Source organism: Protopterus annectens, chromosome 16.part0 (assembly GCF_019279795.1).
Source record: "Protopterus annectens isolate FY-2018-M chromosome 16.part0, PAN1.0, whole genome shotgun sequence".
Taxonomy (NCBI): Eukaryota; Metazoa; Chordata; order Ceratodontiformes; family Protopteridae; genus Protopterus; species Protopterus annectens.
In genome coordinates, this window is record NC_056750.1 from 839747174 (window position 1) to 839766551 (window position 19378).

The window sequence follows — 19378 nt, forward strand, 5'->3', positions numbered from 1 at the left end:
AGTGATACCCAGGGTAAACCTACGATCTCCCATCCACTCATCAAGATTCCTCTTGAAGAGAGTCAATGAGGACTCTGCCCAACCTGGACTGGGATTTTATTCCAGAGTGAAGGGAGCCTCTGGGTTATGAATCTGTCCTTCCAGCATGTCCTATTTATTTCAGTGCTGAGGTTCAAGTCTCTCGAGCGCATAGCTCGATGGGATTTGGATTTTCTGAGGTGCTGCATGTCCATTAATTCCGGGTTGGACATGGCTTTATACGTCAGGCACAGAGTAGAGCTGGAGTTTCTTTAACCGGGCAGCATATGGCATCTGTTTGAGCCCTTTGATCCTCTTGGTGAGGTACTTTTGGGGTCTTTCCAGTTTCTGCAGGTGTCTGGTAAGGTACATCCCAAAAGGGGCACTGTACTCAATTATGGGTCTGATGAGGGATGAGGGATGAGTAAAGAGGCACGATGACTTCCCCTGATCTAGATGTGAATCCCTTCATGATTAGGTGGGCTATATAAAATGTTCTTCTAACCACTTTGGCCACGTGGTTGTCAAATGAGAAATTGCTATCAACTTGGGTCCCGGTCCCAAAGTCCCTAATTACTTCTTCTGTACTTAATGGATTACCACCTATGTGGTAATTTGTGGGCACTTTGTTTTTGCCAAAGGGGATGACTATACACTTTTTGGCATTTAGCTTGAGGCCATGGCTCTGGCACCAGTTGTCTGTTTCTATGAGGCCCTTTTGGAGGATGCTTGTGTCGGCTGGAGAGTCGATTATGGCACCCAGTTTGCAGTCATCTGCGAACTTGGTTAGCCACAGTCCTTCCGTGTTGTCCTGTACCTCCGAGAAATATATACCGAACAAGAGAGGTCCCAGGACTGAGCCTTGTGGGACACCACTTGTAACTGGTTTGGAGTCTGACATGGCTCCAGCAATTCTAACCATGTGTGTTCTGTCCTTGAGCCAGTTTGCAATCCATCTAGTGACATAGGGGTTTATATTTAAGCTGGTGAGCTTATCTATAATGCCCGAGTGGGGTATTGTATCGAAGGCTTTTGCGAGGTCCAGGTAGGCTGTGTGGACCACCTTCCCCTCGTCAATGGTCTTGGTGATTGTTTCAAAGAAATCGACCAGGTTTAAGAGGCAGGATCTGCCCTTAACAAAGCCGAACTGGGTAGGATCCAGTGTCTGTAGGTCCCCAATATCTTTATTTATGAGGTCCATGATGATCCTTTCCATAGCTTTGCAGACCAGGCTAGTCAGGCTTATGGGGCGATAGTTTCCAGGATCCGTTGAGGCACCACCTTTATGGAGAGGGACCACTGTTGCTGTAAGCCACTCTTTGGGCACATATCCGGTAGTAAAGGCTGAGATTGAACAGTAGTTTTATATTTGGGTTTAGCTCTTCTTGGAGTTCATGTAGGACGAAGCCCAGGACACCGTCTGGTCCCATTGATGCTGTGTTTTTTTGCTTTGGAGAGGGCGGCTCTTACCTGAGCATCTGAGATATCAGGGGGGCAGCACTCTGCTCGGATAGATATTTGCCCTTTTGGTGGGGGGGGGGGGAGAAGTTTGCGCTGAACCTGTTAGCTAGGATGTTGGCAATGTCTGTGGGTTCGGTGTATTTTTTGTCATTTTGCACTAATTCTGAGCATATCTGGGAATTACCACCCAGGTTCCTAACATAACTAAAGAAAGCCTTGTGATTATCCTTAGTGTCCTGTGCAATTTTTCTCTCGAAGCTGGCCTTAGACAATTTTATGAGTGCCCGTAGTTTTTTGCTAATACTGATCAGTGATGTCTTCCCTTTTTGGGATTTTGCTCTATCATTTAGTAGGTTCCTCCTTCTGTTGTATAGTTTGTTTATGGCTGGGGTCCACCAGACAGGACATCTGCCTTTGGAGGATTGGGTCTTGGTTTTATTTGGGATCGCATGATCCATGCATTCCTGAAGGTGTTCAGAGAATGCGTTTATAAAGGATTCTGCGGTCTGGGCCGTATTTTCCACAGGCCCGGGGGCTTTGAAGGATTCCACCTCGGTTTTGAAAAGTGTGAAATTTGCTTTAGAGAAGTTTTTCACTATGGTTTTCTGGGCAGGGGGTGGAGTCGGGATGTGAATATCCAGTGAGATTAGTTTATGGTCTGATCTTACCAGTGAGGGATACACTTCTGGTCTGGAGCATAGAGTCCCCATGTTGGTGATGATCAAGTCCAGTATGTTTTCCCCTCTTGTGGGAGTGGTAACAAGTTGTTCCATAGCATTTGAGTTTATAAATTCTAGGAACCTTTGGGTTAGGCTGTTGGAGCTAGAGTAATGCTCCCAGTCTATGTTTGGGTAGTTGAAGTCGCCCAATATAATGGTGTTTGGAGAGACCTTCATATTTTCCAGTGTTCTCAGGAAGGCAGAGTGGGGTTCCTGGGTTTGGGAGGGTGGTCTGTAGCAGGCTATAAACTGGAAGGCAGTTTTACCCACTGTTAGTTGCACATGGATAGTCTCTGATGCTTCGTGCTTTGCCACCAACCTGGAGGTGTGGGTATCTTTGATGAATATCAATACTCCCCCTCCTTTTGTGGTTCGGTCCAAGTTTTGGAGCCGAAAAGCATGGTATGAGGTATAATCTGGTAGTGCTGGGGTGCTCTCGGGAGCCCTGAGCCAGGTTTCTGTGACTGCATAGATATCTATGTTCTCCATGCTAAGGAGAGTTTTGAGTGCGTGCATCTTGAGGTTTGGACGTCTGGCGTTGAGTAGCATTACTCTTAGTTTCTTATCCCTTATCCCTCCCCATGAGTGCCTGTAGCTCTGAGACTCGTCTTGCAGAGGTTATTGCTAGGAGCAGAGCTGTTTTCCAATATAAGAACTTTATATCAGCTGTAGCGGCTGGCTCAAAAGGAGGCAGGGTGAGTTTTTCCAAAACATAATTGAGGTCCCATGCTGGTATTGGTATTTTCCTTGGAGGCCTTAAGTTTTTGGCTCCTCTGAGGTACTGCCTTAATAAAGGATGAGAAAAGATTGGTGGCTCTGTATTGTCATGAGCCGAAATGGTAGAGGCATGAATTTTAATTGATGAGAAGGATAGGCCTTTGTCCAGCATCTCAGTTAAGTATTGCAAAATCTGAGGAATATTTGGTACAGCTGTGTCGATTTCTTGTGCCTGATTCCAAGCACAGAATCCCTTCCATTTTCCAGCGTCAGATTTTCTGGTACTAGGCCTTCTAGCCTCCAAAATGACATCCATCACAGTTTAGTGAGAGGCGCGTTTTGTATGACTACATTATCCGCCATGCTGCCAGAATCAAGGTCTTTAGTTGGCTGTGCAGGATCTGATTGTTTTGTTGGGATAGTAGATGAGGTATTTGAGGCAAGGTCCAAGCTGGGCATTGAGACAAGTTCCTTAGGATTGGATACCAGTACTGGCAGGGCCAGTCTGGGGCAATCAGTATCATCTTTGGCTTCTCTTGTCTGACCTTTAGGAGTACTTTGGGGAGGACAGGCAGAGGAGGAAAGGCATATACTGCTAAGCTTTTCCAACTGAAAGATAGTGCGTCCACTTTCCATGCTTGTCTGTGATAAGTCCTTGTGCAGAATCTTTTTATTTGGTAGTCGTGAGGAGATGCAAATAGATCTATATCAGGGCATCCCCATTTCTTTGTTATCATGCTGAAGACTTGTGGATCCAATTTCCACTCGTGGGGATCCATGAGGTTTCTGCTTAGTTCGTCTGCCAGAGTATTTATCTTTCCTTGGAGGAATTGTGCTTGCAAATGTACTTGGTAAGTCAATGCTGTGCCCCACAAAGTCATGGCTAGTCTGCAAAGGGGGTAAGAATGAGTGCCTCCCTGTTTGTTTATATACCACATGAACGTGGTGTTGTCTGTCTTTATCAGTAGTTGTCCCGGATGAAGCAGGTCCTTGAAGGCTGTCAGGGCATTCTGAACAGCTAGCATCTCTTTTTGATTGATATGTAGATGCATTTGGTTTGTGGACCATGTGCCTTGAATACATCTTCCTGCCATGTGGGCCCCCCAGGCATAATCTGATGCATCCGTTGTTAATGTCTGCCTGGCTGGGGGTAAGGTGAATGGCTGTTCCTTGTTCTGGTGACAAGCCTTCGCCCACCATCGAAACTCCTGTTGCAGGCAGGGAATGAGGGTAATTATTGTTTCCAGGCTGTAGCAATGTTGAGTCCAAACATTTTTAGTTACCATTGAAGTTTCCTCATATGCAGTCTCACCTATGGAATTAGTAGAATGCAGGATGCCATGAAGCCCAAAGCCCGCAGAATTTTTCTTGCAGATAACTGGGCCTTTGTTGCCAACAGGTTGAAATAGGTAGTCAGTTGCCTTTGTCTGGCATGAGATAATCCATCTGGGCAGTTGTATTTAAGCTTGCACCCAGGAATATTACCTCTTGAGAGGGTACTAGTTTTGATTTCTTTTCGTTGACTGTGTACCCTAGGCCTGTTAGAAATCTCTTTACAAATGCCAGATGCTGTAGTAAAATGTCCTTGTTCTCTGCTTGAATAAGGCAGTCGTCCAAGTAAGGATATATTTGTATTCCTCTGTCTGCAGAATGCAATTACTGGTGCCAGGCACTTTGTGAAGACCCTGGGTGCAGTAGATAAACCAAAGGGCAGTGCAGAGAATTGGTAGTGCATTGAGCCAGCTTTGAATCTGAGGTATCTTCTGCATGTTTGTCTGATTGGGACATGCAGGTATGCCTCTTTTAGGTCTAAGGTCACAAGCCAAGCCTTCTTGCCCAGCATGGGCAGAAGTTGCTGTAGAGTCAACATTTTGAATTTTGGTATATCCATATAAGTGTTTAGAATAGATAGGTCCAGTATTGGTCTCCAGGTCTTGTCTTTTTTTGGTACCAAGAACAGTCTTGAATAAAATCCTTGTCCCTGCTCTTGTTCTGGTACTTGTTGAATGGCCCTCATGTCCATGAGGGATGAGACTTGCTTTTGTGCCTCTGCCCACTGATGTTTTGGCAGGTCTGGCCAACCATTTGTCCTTAGCAGGGTATGGAAGTGAAACTTGCAGCCCTGTGACACTAGTTCTAGGACCCATTTGTCTTGGGTTATTTATGTGCCAATTTTGTGAAAAAAGTGCTAGTTTTCCCCCTAAAGGTGCTGCCAGAAGATAAGTGGTTGGTGTAGGCAGGGGGAAGTCATTGGGACTGTTTCCTGTATGGCAGTGATTTGTCTTCTCTACTTTTGGAGGTAGAAGCTCCCCATTGTTTAGGCCTGTAGGAACCTTGGGGCTGGGATCTGCCTCTTGGGCGTCTGTATCTGCCCCTTTGTGGTCTGTCTGACACTGGAAAGGACCAATTCTTTGTAGGTCATTGTCTGCTAAATCTTGGAGGCTGTACCTGTAAGAAATCTTTAACCATTTGCATAGATTTAGCTTTGTCCTCCATATTCTTTAACACCTCCTCTGCTTTAACATCAAACAAGGTATCATGCTGTAATGGAGCATCTAATAATTTTGCTTTGACATGATCAGGGAGATTTTGTTCCTTTAACCAAGTATGACTCCTGATGACAGAACAAGTAACAGCGGCCCTGCAGGAGGCCTCCAAAGAATCAAAACCACATTGCAAAGTATGATTTCCAACTTGTTCAGCTGCATGCAATAAATCCTGCATTTCTTTGTTTTCTGCACATTCAGAATTTATCAACATTTTCTGTTTAAGCAGTGACATAATATACTGTTGATATTTGAGCATATGAAACTGACAATTTAAAGCCCTTATAGCCAAGGTAGCACAAGTGTAAATCTTTTTTCCCCATCTGTCCAATGCCCTAGAATCCCTGTCAGAGGGGGTAGGGTTTTTTGCAGTGGAAGCCTTGACCCCTTTGGGACCCTGAGAGATAGTTTCTGGGTCAGCAGCAGGGTTTTTGAAAAGGAATTTATGAGTCAGGCACCCTGTAGTACCTGTCCGGCTTAACAGGAGTCAGAGGTAAGGAGTCAGGGGTCAGACTGGAATAGTCTCCGAAGGTCCAATACCTTGAGCCTCCAGCAGTCTATTAGACTCCACGTGGGAGTCGGTAGCGGCCTGCAGGTCTAAAGTAGTGGGCGTCAGGGGCTGCGAAGGCGCCTCACTGAGAACTGGCGACTGGCTTAGAAGAAGCCTCGTCGTCAGTTTTGGACCTCGGATGCCTGTCCTTTTCTTTTTCTTTGCGTTTCTTTTGAATTCCGGTAGTCGGATGGCTATCCGAAGACATTGTATAATTAAATCTTCTTCCAAAATAGTGTAATGCAAAATCGTACCAACGCTTAATAGTGCATTGGTTAAATCTAGCACAAAACCGACAACTAGCAACATCATGGTCAGGGCCTAGGCAAGGAATACAGTAAGAATGAAAGTCCTTATGAGGTATTTGCTTCCCACAAGAAATACAATTATTAACTTTTTCTGACATTGGTCTGGAGCAAGAAAAAACTTTCCCCAATGGGGTACTTAGCTTTTAATGAAGACTTCGGATCTGAAATTCGAACACGAAAATCTCAGGAGTCAGCCGACCGACACTTGCGAACTGCTTATGCTTCGGGCACCGCGCGGCAAGAAAGACTGAAGAAAATGGCGTCAGCTGCATCTTTTATACCCCTGGCGCACTGATGTCAGGGAGGAGGCGACAGCAACCAACACCGGACCTAGACTTTGGAATTCAGGCCGACTGAGGGTAGCCTGCCAGCAGGATAACCCAAGTGTAATGACTGCAACAATGAAACACGAAGAACATCAACTAACAGTACAGAAAATTAATGCATGCACGTTTTGGTGCTAGTTAACTCTGGGGGTTGGCATTATTGAAGACTATTCCAGGAGATATCAGTCACTAAATGGGAGAGCTCTCCTCAGCACATCTGAACAGATTCACTGCATCAATTACAGCAAAGGATAGCACAACATGGGACCATTCAGAGAGTCTGTTTACTGAATATTGTACAAGCAAGTCTTTCAGTAACATTTACAGGCAAGGTTTTCCGTCATTCTGAGCCTGCAAAGAAGAATAGTCAGAGTTAGGACTTGTTGCAGAAACTACTTTTGGCAAAACAGGATGACTTACATGACAATCTTGCAAAGTAGCTCACTTAAGTAAGGTGGTTTACACTGTGCTTGAAATTCTGAAATATTTCTGCTAAAAGTAACAGCAAGCAGAAAGGCAGGCTTCCAAGAGAGATTTTTAACTACTGAAGCTGGTGGTTCAAAGGAAGATAAAATAATCTTTTCCACTTTCCCATTCAAATTCTAAAGAGAAGGAAGAAATATGGTCTTTGAGATCTTAAGTGAAGGATTACTTTAATAAATGAGTTGTCAGGAAGACAAGGTACCTGTGGGACTGCTGACACGGAGGCAGAAACTACAGAAACATAAACCTTAAATAAGAGGGAAGTAAGCCAAATTTCAAAGAAGAAGTTTACACGGTCTACAAACATTTCTGTGGAAGACTGCAAAGAATCTAACCCTGGCGGTATCACTCCACAGAAAAAGTTATGTTCTCACCATAACGTTCCATCTGTGTTGTTCATCTTCATTCATTCATTACTGATGGGTGTTGGTTCTGTCCTCGAAACTGAGTCGGCCTTATAAACAAGCTCATGCCAGCCAAAAAACTGTCTAGCTAAGCTTTACCCATAGTGCCCCTCTCCCTGTTACCTCAGATCGAGTTTGCCCATGATAAAGAAAGCAGAGGCTTTTTCTGAGCAGGTCCCCTAATATGGGATTTGGACCAAATCTGGACCTCCAGGAGCCCCTTGGAGGGGGAAGGAGGGTGGGACGTAATGAGTGAATGAAGATGAACACCACAGATGGAACGTTATGTTAAGAACATAGCTTTTTTATCTGATGTTGTTAATCTTCATTCATCCCTTACTGATGGGACAGAGTCCCTTGGCTACTTTACGTCCTTGATGGCCCTTATGGAAGGATGTTCTTGAGTACCACTGAACCAAAGGAAGCTCTCCCCCTGGAGACCAAATCCAGCTTGTAATGAGTGATAAAGTTATGAGGGGTAGCCCAAGTTTCAGCTGCACAAATATCATCCATTGAAGCCCTTGAGTGAAAAGCTACAGAAGTCGCCATTGATTTGGAGGAGTGTGCTTTGACTTTGTTCATTAGAGGAATTTGATTATGTTGGTAGACAAAACATATGCAATTTCTCAACCAACTAGAGGAGTTCCCAATTTAGGACCCGAATAGGAAAGAAACAACTGGTCTGATTTACATACTGATTTAGTTCTGTCCAGATAAAATCATAATTGTCTATGTACATCCAAGCAAATGAAGGCAGTATTCTCCTTTGAGTAGTTTGGGAAAAAGATTGGTAGTTCAATGGTCTGGTTAACTGTCAATTCTGAGATAATTCTGAGCAAGAAAGGAGGATTAGTCTGGAGTGATACTCTGTTCTTATGGAAGACCATGCAAGGGCACTTTATGTACAAGGCCTGAAGCTCGGATATGCATCCTACTGAGGTGATGGCTACTAAAAAAATAATAGGGATTTCCAGGATAAGAACTTTATATCGCAAGAGGCAGCAGGTTCGAAAGGTGCTCGTGTCAGGGATTGCAATACTAGTGTTAAGACTCCACGGTTGATCGGTTCTTTGAAAGGTGGTCTGATATGCGAGACCCCTTTCAAGAAGATTTTACAGAGATGATGGGAGGTTAAGGATGAGACTTGGAATCCATTATGGAAGCTTGAGACAGCAGCCAAATGTACTCTAATGGTGGAGGCTGCTGCTCCGGAATGAAGACGACCTGACAAATACTCCAAAACCACACTAACCAAGAGCTGAGCAAGGGTCTAGTTCTCTCTGTTGGGACCAAATAAGGAATCTCTTCCACTTGCTATGATAGATTTTCCTGGTGGATGGTTTATGTGAAGCCAGAAGAATGTTACATACAGGGGAGGTAAGGTTATTCTGCCTGGCAATTACTGGAAGTGGAGAAACCAAGCTGTCAGCTTGAGAATGGATATGTTTGGGTGAATCAACCCCTGCAGGTGTGAGATTAATTCCGGAGCTGGATCCAGAATCCATGGTTGACATACTAGGTGAGGCCAAAGGAAGGGAAACTAGACTTGTCAGGGCCAGTAGGGCCTTCTTTAGAAACTGAAGGATCAGGGAAAGCATACAGAAGTCCTGTGGGCCAATCCCTCTCTAGGAGAATTATGGCAAAGTAGCTGCTGCACTTTGTGATTTGCTGGAGAGGTGAATAGGTCGCAGCAAGGCTGGCCCCAGCAGCTGAAGATCTTTGCCACTATGGTTGAATTGAGGGACCACTTGTGAGGCAGGAGGATACATCTGCTCAGTTTGTCTGCAATCACGCTGGAATTTCCGGTAATGTGCATTGCTATCAGAAAGTGGTTGGAAGCTATCGCCCATTGCCAAATTCTCATGGCCTCTCGATACAACGAGTAGGACTTGGTTTCCCCTTGTTTGCTAATTTACCAGACCACTGACATGTCGGACTGGATAGTAATTGTTCCTGACGGGAGGGCAGATTGGAATACTTACAATGCTAGGAGCACTGCCCTCAGTTCTAATATGCAGGTTGGCCTCTATGGTTGACCAAGCACCTTGGATCATCTTTCTGTGAAAATGCCCCCTTACCCTATCAGGGAAATGTTCATGGTCACTGTGTCTTTGGGCTGAGATGGGGAGAAAGGGAGACTCCATAAGTCTTTTTCTAGCTTCATCCACCAAGTTAAATCTTGTTTGCATTGCTTTGTTATGCGGATCTGAAAGGACATAGGATGGTGTTAGCAGGACCCACTGAAGAAGCCTCATGTGTAGCCTCGCTAGGGGAACTATTGTTATAGATGCTGTCATTGATCCTAAAAGCTGGGGATAGCCCAAGATGGAACCTTGTCTTGAGAGAGTGTCACCTGGAGTTGGGACCTCAGTCTTTCTAATCTGTGATCTGGCAGGGAGAATAGACAAGATTGGGTATCGAAAGTTGCTCCTATAAATTGTAAGGTATGAGAAGGAGTCAACTTGCATTTCTCCCAGTTTATAGAGATTCCTAGGTATTTTGCTAGTTTTAGAGTGTAGTTTAAGGCTGCAACCAGTAGACACTTGGGTGGGGGTGGTGGTGGTAAGGAGTCAATCATTTAAGTACGGAAACACTCGGAATCCTTGTAGTCTCAAGTGAGCTGTTATCACTGCCATGCATTTGCTGAATACTCTGGGGGCTGTAGAGAGTCCAAAGAGCAGCATCTGGAATTGGTAATGACTGGCTCCCAGTTAGGAGCGAAGAAATCTTCTGGAGCGTTTGTCCATTTAGATGTGGTAATACACATCCTGCAGATCTATCAAGCACATCCAATCATCTTTTTCTATAGGAAGGGTAAGGTAGACTGAACCATGACCGTCTGGAATTCTGTTTGGTTGACAAATTTGTTCAGAATGCTGAGATCCAAAATTGGTCTCCAGTCCCTTGTCTTTTTTGGCACTAAAAAGAACCTTGAGTAAAATCTGGATCCTATTTGGTCTGCTGGGACTGCTTGGGTGACTTTTTTGAGACAGCTTTCGTATTTCTTGAGCTGCTGCTTCCCTTTGACTGGGTGGAACATTGGGAATGCGCTTTAATGGCTTTGGACAAATATTGAAGGGTATGCAATAACCTCTGACTATTATATTCTGCACCTAAGAATCTGTGATTGTTTGCCAGGCAGGGTGGTGCAGACAGAAACGTCCCCCAACTGCTTACAGAGGAAACAATCGGGCCGCTCTACAGGAGTACCGGTACGGCTGTCCAGAGAAAGAGTCTCTTGACCCCTGGTTACATGGCCCCTCTCTGCCTCTGTAGGGGTATCTTCCTGATGAGCTACCCCCTCTGCCCTGGAAAATAAACTCACCACAGATAGGACCCCTGGGATTTTGTGCACCACATCTTTCCACTCCTCTGATTCCTACAGTAGGATCATTGAGGGGTGGAAAAACGTACGCCCACGGCAGGCAGGGTCTTGCCATCCTTTTCATATCTGGCTAGTGTGTCTTTCACTTCTGGGCCAAAAAGGGAAGAAGCTTCCACTAGAGCGTTAAGAAAGGAAGACTTAAAAGGGTCCGCAAAGTCGCATCCAGGCATGACGTCTCATGACAACACCTGAACCCGCAGCTCTAGCCACCCCTTCGGTAGCATGAGAGATTAACAGCATGTACAAGTTGGATATAAATTCCAGGGTTGCAATCTGCGAGGTAACTTTGTCCCGTACCTCATCAAAAGCTGCTTCTGCTAAGGTTCTGGAGAGTTCTGAGATTAGGTCTCTCTGAAGGCTAGTAAAGTGTGCCAAGTAATTCAAAGACCGAATGGCAAAGGTTGGAGAGGCAAACACTCGCTTCCCTAACTTGCCCACCACCCGAGACTCCTTGTTTGGGGGGTGGATGATCTGGCTCCCCTTGGCGAGCTCTTTTCTAGTGGCTGCCACCACCACCATAGCGTCTACCAGCAGGCCTTTTGACCAGTGTGGACTTTCTTCAGGTGGGGACAAATTTTGGATTGGTTCAATAGTATCAAGACTATTCCATGTGCACTGCACGATAAGTTGGACTAGTTTATCTGCAGACGGAGTCACCCAAGAAGTAGAGGTTCGAGCACAAAAAACCTACAAGAATACACAATTCTCAGAGGAGGGACTGGTGGGCTTCCAGTCTTCCCACTGCTTTAAAATTTCCAGTATGTCCCCAAAGGAGATATCCTCACCATGGGTACCCCACCCCTTCATCGTAGTCCACATCTTTGGTGATGGACTCTTTGGGGGAGTCCATGTGCTTCCTCTTGCACAATCTCTTACATGGTACCTGTCATGGTAGAGGGGCTTCGGACGAGGACTCCTAAGAGACGACACCCCGCATTAGGGTATCTTGAAGCTCTTGTGCTCAATGTCTTGATGTGGTGGCTTGAGTCAGCTGCGGTTTAGTGGGAGGACATATCTGGTATTCAGACATCGAAGGTTTGTCTACAAAGGCAAGGGTCCTCTCCATCGCTTGTAAAGTGAACCAAGGATGACAACCTCGGAACCGGGGTCACCTCCCCCTCTCCGACGAGCCTACTCCCAAGAAAGGAGCCCCAAGAGGACTTGGTACTGCCAAGACTCCCGGAAAAGAACAGTTTTGTACCTACCATAAATGTAGATGTCCGATAGGCATGCATCTGCAGTCCTTACAAATGGGTTGTCCTGTCGTCAGGCAGCCCTTCGGTCGGCCGGATTCCAAAGTCTGGGTCTGGCCTCGGCTGGTGTCGCACTTCACCCGACGTCATAGCTGCAGTTCTTCGGGTATAAAGGCATCAGCCGACGCCATTTTCCTCAGTGTTTCTTGCCCCAGATGCCAGGTGCCCTCTAGGAAGGCTAAATTTGGATAAATGCAAATGGTTCCAAATAGTAGAGAGCAAACAAAAAATAAGCATGTATGTACATATATACAAACAAATACACCATAATAGATTCCCCAGCTAGCTACAAGATGGGCAAATACCCTAGGAGTACCACAGAGGGAAGGAGGGTGGGTAATCCTGACTGCAGATGCATGCCTATCGGACATCTACATTTATGGTAGGTACAAAACTGTACTATGTCCTTCAAGGATGCATCTGCAGTCCTTACAAATGGGTAGAATACCATAGCCAACCTGGGGGAGGAGGAGAAATAAGATTATGGTGTAGTTAAGATCCCTTGCAAAACAGCAGTGGCAAAACCTGCTCGGGATCTGGAGTATAAAGGTAAATTATAATGCTTGGCAAATGTATGCACGGAGCTCCAAGTAGCAGCCTCTAAAATGTCTTTGGTAGCCACTCCGTAGAAAAGCTGTGGTAGTGGCTGTAGCCCTTGTAGAGTGAGGCCTGATGTTTTCTGGAGTTTTCTTCCCATGGTAGGAGTAACAAAATCTAATGCAATTTCCTATCCACTTAGAGATTGTCTGTTTTGAAATTGCTTTTCCTTCCATTCCTGTTGCATATGCTACCAGTAGCTGGTCAGTTTTTCTATTGCTCTTGGTCCTGTCCAGGTAGTAACGTAATTGCCTATGTACATCCAAGGTATGCAACAGTCTTTCTCCCTGTTCTGTGGGTTGGGGAAGAATGTAGGTAGGTGGATAGCTTGATTTAAAGATACCCTGGAGACCACCTTTGGCATAAAAGTAGGATTAGTTCTCATGGACACTCTATCTTGATGGAAGATCAGGAAGGGCTGTACTGCCATTAATGCCTGTAGCTCAGATACCCTTCTTGCTGAAGTGATTGCAAGCAGGAAAGCAGTTTTCCATGATAAGTATTGTAATTCTGCTGTTGCTGCTGGTTCGAAGGAGGGAGTGTCAACTTTTCTAGCACAAAGTTCAAGTCCCATGCTGGCAATGGTGGCTTCCTAGGTGGTTTTACATTTTAATTCCTCTCAGAAACTGCCTGAGCAGAGGATGTGAGAAGACTGGAGGATCCAAGTTGTATTCTGCTGAAATAGCTGATGCATGAATCTTAATGGAAGAATAGGACAGGCCGTTGTGGAAGAGCTCTGCCAAGTATTCCAGGATGTTAGCTATGTTTACCAGTGACACATTCTCTCCTTTTGCAGTACTCCAAATGAGATATCTTTTCCATTTTGCTGAATAATTTTTTCTTGTTGAGGGTCTGCGAGCCTCCAAGATAATGTCTTTAACTCTTTGAGATAAATCTGGGTTATTTGGTCTTATGCGATGTTCCAGGCAGCCAGCTGCAGTGTTTTCAGGTTTGGATGCAGGGTTTTGAAGTTGTTCTGTGTTAACAGCAAGGGAACTAGGGGCAGAGGCCATATTTGTTCCCGAGACATACTCCTCAGTAATGGGTACCAATGTTGCCTTGGCCAGTCTGGAGCTATCAGGATGATCCTTGGACGGTCTTCTTTGATCTTCAATAGCACCTTGTGCATCAAAGGAAGAGGTGGGAATGCATATGCTGTCAGGTTTTTCCAAATGAAAGATAGGGAGTCCACTTTCCAAGCAAGTGGGTGGTATGTCCTTGTGCAGAATTTTTTCAGTTGGTGATTGTGTGGGGATGCAAATAAGTCTATTTCTGGTAGTTCCCATTTCCCTGTAATGGTTTTGAAGATGTCCGGATGCAGCATCCATTCGTGGGCATCCGTGGTAGTTCTGCTTAGGATGTCTGCTAGTGTATTTTCTTTTCCTGGCACAAAAATTGCTTGTAAGTGAATGTTGAAGCTCAGTGCCACATTCCAGAGGTCCATTGCCATCCGGCATAGAGGGTACGAATGTGTGCCTCCCTGTTTGTTGATGTACCACATAACTGTGGTGTTGTCCGTCCTTATCAGCAGTTGACCCTGTCGAAGAAATGGTCTGAATGCCTGAATTGCCAGTTTTACTGCCAGCATTTCCTTTTGATTTATGTGTAGGTGCAGCTGGTCTTAAGTCCATAAGCCTTGTATGCACTTGTCCAGCATGTGTGCCCCCCAACCGAGGTCTAAGGCGTCTGTTGTGATGGTCTGGCTTGGTTGAGAGCTGTGGAAGGGCAGTCCCTTGTTTGATTGACAGGCCTGAGCCCACCATTGGAATTCTTGCTTCAGGCATGGAATTATTGGAATTTGGGTTTCTAGGCTGTGCTTGTGCTGAGACCATAAATTCCTTAGGTACCACTGTAACTTTCTCATATGTAGTCTGGCATGTGGAATCAATATTATGCAGGATGCCATGTAACCGAGAGCTTGCAGGACTTTTCTTGCTGTTAGCTGGTTCTGCTTTGTTAATGCCATGAAGTAGAAAGGGAGTTGCTCCTGTTTTTCTACTGTCAGGAATGCCATTTGTTTTGATGTGTCCAGATCTGCACCCAAGAAGGTTATCCTTTGGGATGGTATCAGCCTTGACTTTTTATATTGACTGTGTATCCCAGGGCTTGTAGTAGATGAATGACCCTTTGCAAATCTTTTGTTAATTTGTTTTGTTGTCCGCTTGTAACAGGCAGTCGTCCAGGTAAGGGTAAATTTGAATTCCCTGAAGCCTGCAATGAGCAATTACTGATGCCAGGCATTTCGTGAATACTCTGGGCAGTAGATAAGCCAAAGGGCAATGCTGAGAATTGATAATGCTCTGATCCTGCAAGAAATCTGAGGTATCTTCTGCAATTTGGTCGTATGGGGACGTGCAGGTATGCCTCCTTGAGATCTAGAGTTACCAGCCAAGACTCCTTGCCCAGCATGGGAAGAAGCTGCTGTAGGGTCAGCATTTTGAATTTTGGAACAATGAGGTATGTGTTTAAAGCGGACAGGTCGAGAATAGGCCTCCATTGGTTTTCTTTTCTTGGTACCAGGAAGAGTCTGGAATAAAATCCTTGCCCTTGTTCCATAGATGGTACCCTTTCTACAGCTCTCATCCTTAGTAAGTGAGTTATTTGTTCTAGAGCTTCTGTCTTCTGATTTGGAGGTAGGTTTGGCATTCCTCTCTTCCTTGGTAGAGTATGGAAGTGAAACCTGTAACCTTGGTCTATTGTCTGTAAAATCCATTTGTCTCCTGTGATGTAATGCCAGTTTACTGAAAATAAGGCTAGCTTCCCGCCTAAGGGTGCCTCTAGTTGTTCCCTGGTAGGCGGTGCCAGAGCCAAGTCACTGTGATTGTCCTGTGGAAGTGGTGGTGGCTGGATCTGTGGCTGTACCTCGCTGGTTGTTAGCCTGCCACTGACGCCCCTGTAGGCACCTCTGGATTGACCCCTGCCTCTTGAGCGCCTATTCCTGCCTCTCGGAGCTCTGGAGGTGTCTGGAAAGGACCAATTCTTGGAAGGCCAGTTCCTGCTAAACCTTGGAGGCTGGACCTGCAAGAAATCCTTGACTGTCTGGACAGATTTTGCTTTCTCTTCCACCTTCTTCAGCACCTGCTGTGCAGGGAGCCAAACAAATTAAGCATATCCATGGGAGCATCTAGGAGCTTTGATTTAACATGGTCTGGTAAGGACTGTTCTTTTAACCATGCATGTCTTCTGATCACTGTGCCAGTCATGGCTGATCTAAAGGAAGCCTCCAGTGCATCATAGCCGCATTTTAAGGAATGATTACTGACCTGCTGAATGTTATGTACCATTTCCTGTACAGATTTTTTGTCTAATGGTTCATCCGAGGACAGTTTTTTAGTTAACTGGTCTAACATAAATTCCTGATACTGAATCATGTGGAATTGACAGTTCAGGGCCCTAGCTGAAAGAGTAGCAGAAGTGTAAACTTTTTAACCCCATCTCTCTAAGGCCCTAGATTCCCTTTCAGAGGGGAGGGTTTTTGGTAGAGGTAGCTGCTACAGCCTTGGGTCCCTGGGAGATAGTTTCGGATCTGCAAAAGGGCCTTATACAAACGATAATGTGTGTCCGAACCCTGTAGTACCTATCGGGCTTAGCAGGGGCCGGAGGAAGAGAATCAGGAGCAGTACAAGCATCATTAAAAGCATCATCCACAACAGTAAGTACTGGAGGAATGGCTAAAGGCCTATGCTGTGGCAAATGCAAAAGGTTTTAAGCCTTTTCCTAGAGTCTGAAAAATCCTGGCCCTGCCATTGAAATTGTTCCCTCATAGCATGCAAGGTTTCCCCAAAAGAAAATTCCTCAGGCGGAGAGGCAGAAGGAATGGACTCTTCTGCATCAGAGTCCTCATAAGGAGAAAAAGGGCCTCTGGAGGGTTTGAATTATCTGATTCATCAGAGGAGCCATCTGAAGAAACTGGCTCAGGGGGCTCTACTCTAGTCCTCTTCTCTGGAGGAGGGTGAGAGGCCCTGTCTGGATGTGGTTGGGATCCCCGGATCAAAGAAATGAGATCCTCTGCTAGACTAAGCATTTGTGAACTAGAACTGGGCCTGTGAGAGGGGGTCTTAGCAGGCACAGTTTTGGTAGTTTTTGCTGCTTTAGCCCTGGCAAAGGCCTTAATCGACATGGATGCAGGAGGCTTAGCAGCTCCACGTGCAGGGGTAGAAATATCCAAAGGGATAGTATCGGATAAATCCTGTGAACCTGCAAGAGCAGGTGGGATTTCAGTAGCAGATACAGCCAAGCTGGATGAGGCCTCGGTAAGTGGCAAGCTTTCGGCCGAAGGAAGAACCGTGGACTCGGTTTCAGCCGAAACCGAGACACTCGCGGTTGGCTTAACCACGGTTTCGGCCGAAACCGTGGACCGCGAGTGTCGGTCCTTTTCCTTGCGTTTTTTAGAAATTTGCGTAGTCGGAGTATCCGACGGCATAATGTAAGCAAAAGAGGAGCCGAAAAACTCTTCAGCAAATTCCGACCGACGTCTAAGCGTTCGTCGGTTGAAAGAAGCACAGGCTAGACAAGCTGCTACATCGTGGTCTGGGCCTAAGCAAGGTAAGCAGTAAGAGTGGAAATCTTTATGAGGTATTTGTTTCCCACAATTTAAACAGTTATTCACTTTTTCTGACATCGGCTGAGGCAAGAAAGAGTCCCCAACGGGGTACTTAGCTTTTTAGAAGTCTTCGGTACTTGTAGTAGTAATCACTGGTTCTGACCGACCGGCACTTGCGAACAGCTTCTGCTTCGGGCGCCACGCGGCAAGAAAGACTGAGGAAAATGGCGTCGGCTGATGCCTTTATACCCGAAGAACTGCAGCTATGACGTCGGGTGAAGTGCGACACCAGCCGAGGCCAGACCCAGACTTTGGAATCCGGCCGACCGAAGGGCTGCCTGACGACAGGACAACCCATTTGTAAGGACTGCAGATGCATCCTTGAAGGACATCGTAGTAGATGGTGCAGTATCAGGGATCATGGTGCCAGCAGCCCAGTCACAATAGTGAGGATGGCTCAGCTCTGAGTGAGCCGATGACCAAAGAGTTGGCTCCAGAACCACAGTGAGGTTCACCAGTGGAACCAAAGAAGTACGAATTGGAATAGGTGTCTGTGCCAGGTGCTTTGACACCTGCAAGGAGGTCAAAGGAGGAGTATATGCAGGAGTCAGTTGAGAAAAACTTCCAACTCCAGATGGGAGGGGAGTCCTGAAAGGTATTGAAATCCTTCTAGCTGTCAGCAGCTGATCTACAAGTCACACTATGTCCAATTCTGAGAGGCTTCTGGAGGATCGGGTAGATATCCCCGACGGAGAATGTGGCCATTCCAAAAAAGGTCTATATTGCTGCCCAAAGAAAGGATCTGCCATAGGGGAGTATCGAGTCCAAGGTACAGTTTCTCCTATCGGCACCGTGGTCTCAGGATTAGTAAGATGTATAGGGAGGAGGGAAGTGACCAGAGTTGGATGCACTACTGTTGGTACCAAAAAGGGTGGGGCTGAAGCACTTGAAGTCATTGTCAGTGCAGTGGGCATTATCAATACCATGGCTGGTGCCGGAGGCAGTGTCACTGAAGGTGGCACCAAACTAAAAGATTGTGGTTTTGGAACCAAGATCAGCAATGTAGAGGGCGACTGAGGCCTTGAAGCTGAAGTCGTTGGTGTCAATTCAGGAATTTTTGGTTTTGGTTCCGTATATTTCTTGTCACTAGAATGAGGAGAGGAAGCGACTGAGTGACTTCTTTTCTTATGCTGTTTCTCAGGAGGGGGTGAGCCCTCCGACCCAGAAATAGCCACTGAAAAAGGAGTTCTTAGAAGACCTTTTAGTATTAGTTTGTTCTTTCTTTCATTTAAGGTACGAGAACTGAACCCTTTAGAAATTTAGTAAGGTGGTTGAATAAAGAGGTGCAGAACACCCAGGCAGTAGACACAAGATGAATGAGTGCCTGAGTTAGGCATTTTGCAACCGCATGGGTCACATTGCTTGAAACCTGTTGTCCCTTTCTTGTCAGACATGGCGGGAACAACTCGTAGCTAATATCTGTCACAACCAAAAAAAACAACACAACTTACAAACTATGTAAGAAAAAGCAGACAGAAGAGAGTTTTTTTTTTTTGGAAAAACTGAAGGGATACAAACAATGGTATTAAGATTACCTCAAGAGGTAAGGAGAAAGAAGGTAGAGAGAGAGAAGGCCTGTACCAATGATGGTACTAGAGAATACCAAGTTGGTAAGGAAAGCAGGAGAAAAGCACTTAAGGTGGCAAAGATTTTAGCGGCTAGCAGAAGGGGATTAGCAAAGTATAAAAGGAGAAAAACTGTAGCAAAAGTTTTAGAATAATAGCTTTTTAAAGTACTTAGCTAAGAGCTGGCTTGACTTGATAACTATGTGGCAAATGAGATCTGGAGTAACAGGGAGGGGGGCACTATGGGTAAAGCTTAGCTCGAGAGTTTTTTGGCTGGCATAAACTTGTTATAAGGCCGACTTGGTTCCGAGGACGGAAAAGACACCCATCAGTAAGGAATGAATGAAGATTAACATCATCAGATGTAATTATTTCAATTCAGTAGGATTTGCTTTGTAATCAGTCTTCACAGTGTTACAGTCTTCGAAGCAATTTAAAAATTG

At 45.6% G+C, this 19378-nt stretch overlaps 1 protein-coding gene across 1 annotated transcript in view; it reads right to left on the bottom strand.

The window, feature by feature from the left end:
* Nucleotides 1-19378, bottom strand: part of NUP214 (nucleoporin 214) — a 3229616-nt gene that overhangs the window by 468174 nt on the left and 2742064 nt on the right. Inside the window, exon 31 of the mRNA XM_044058190.1 lies at nucleotides 4576-4579. Coding sequence (XP_043914125.1) covers nucleotides 4576-4579 — 4 coding nt within the window. The remainder of the gene's footprint in view (nucleotides 1-4575; nucleotides 4580-19378) is intronic.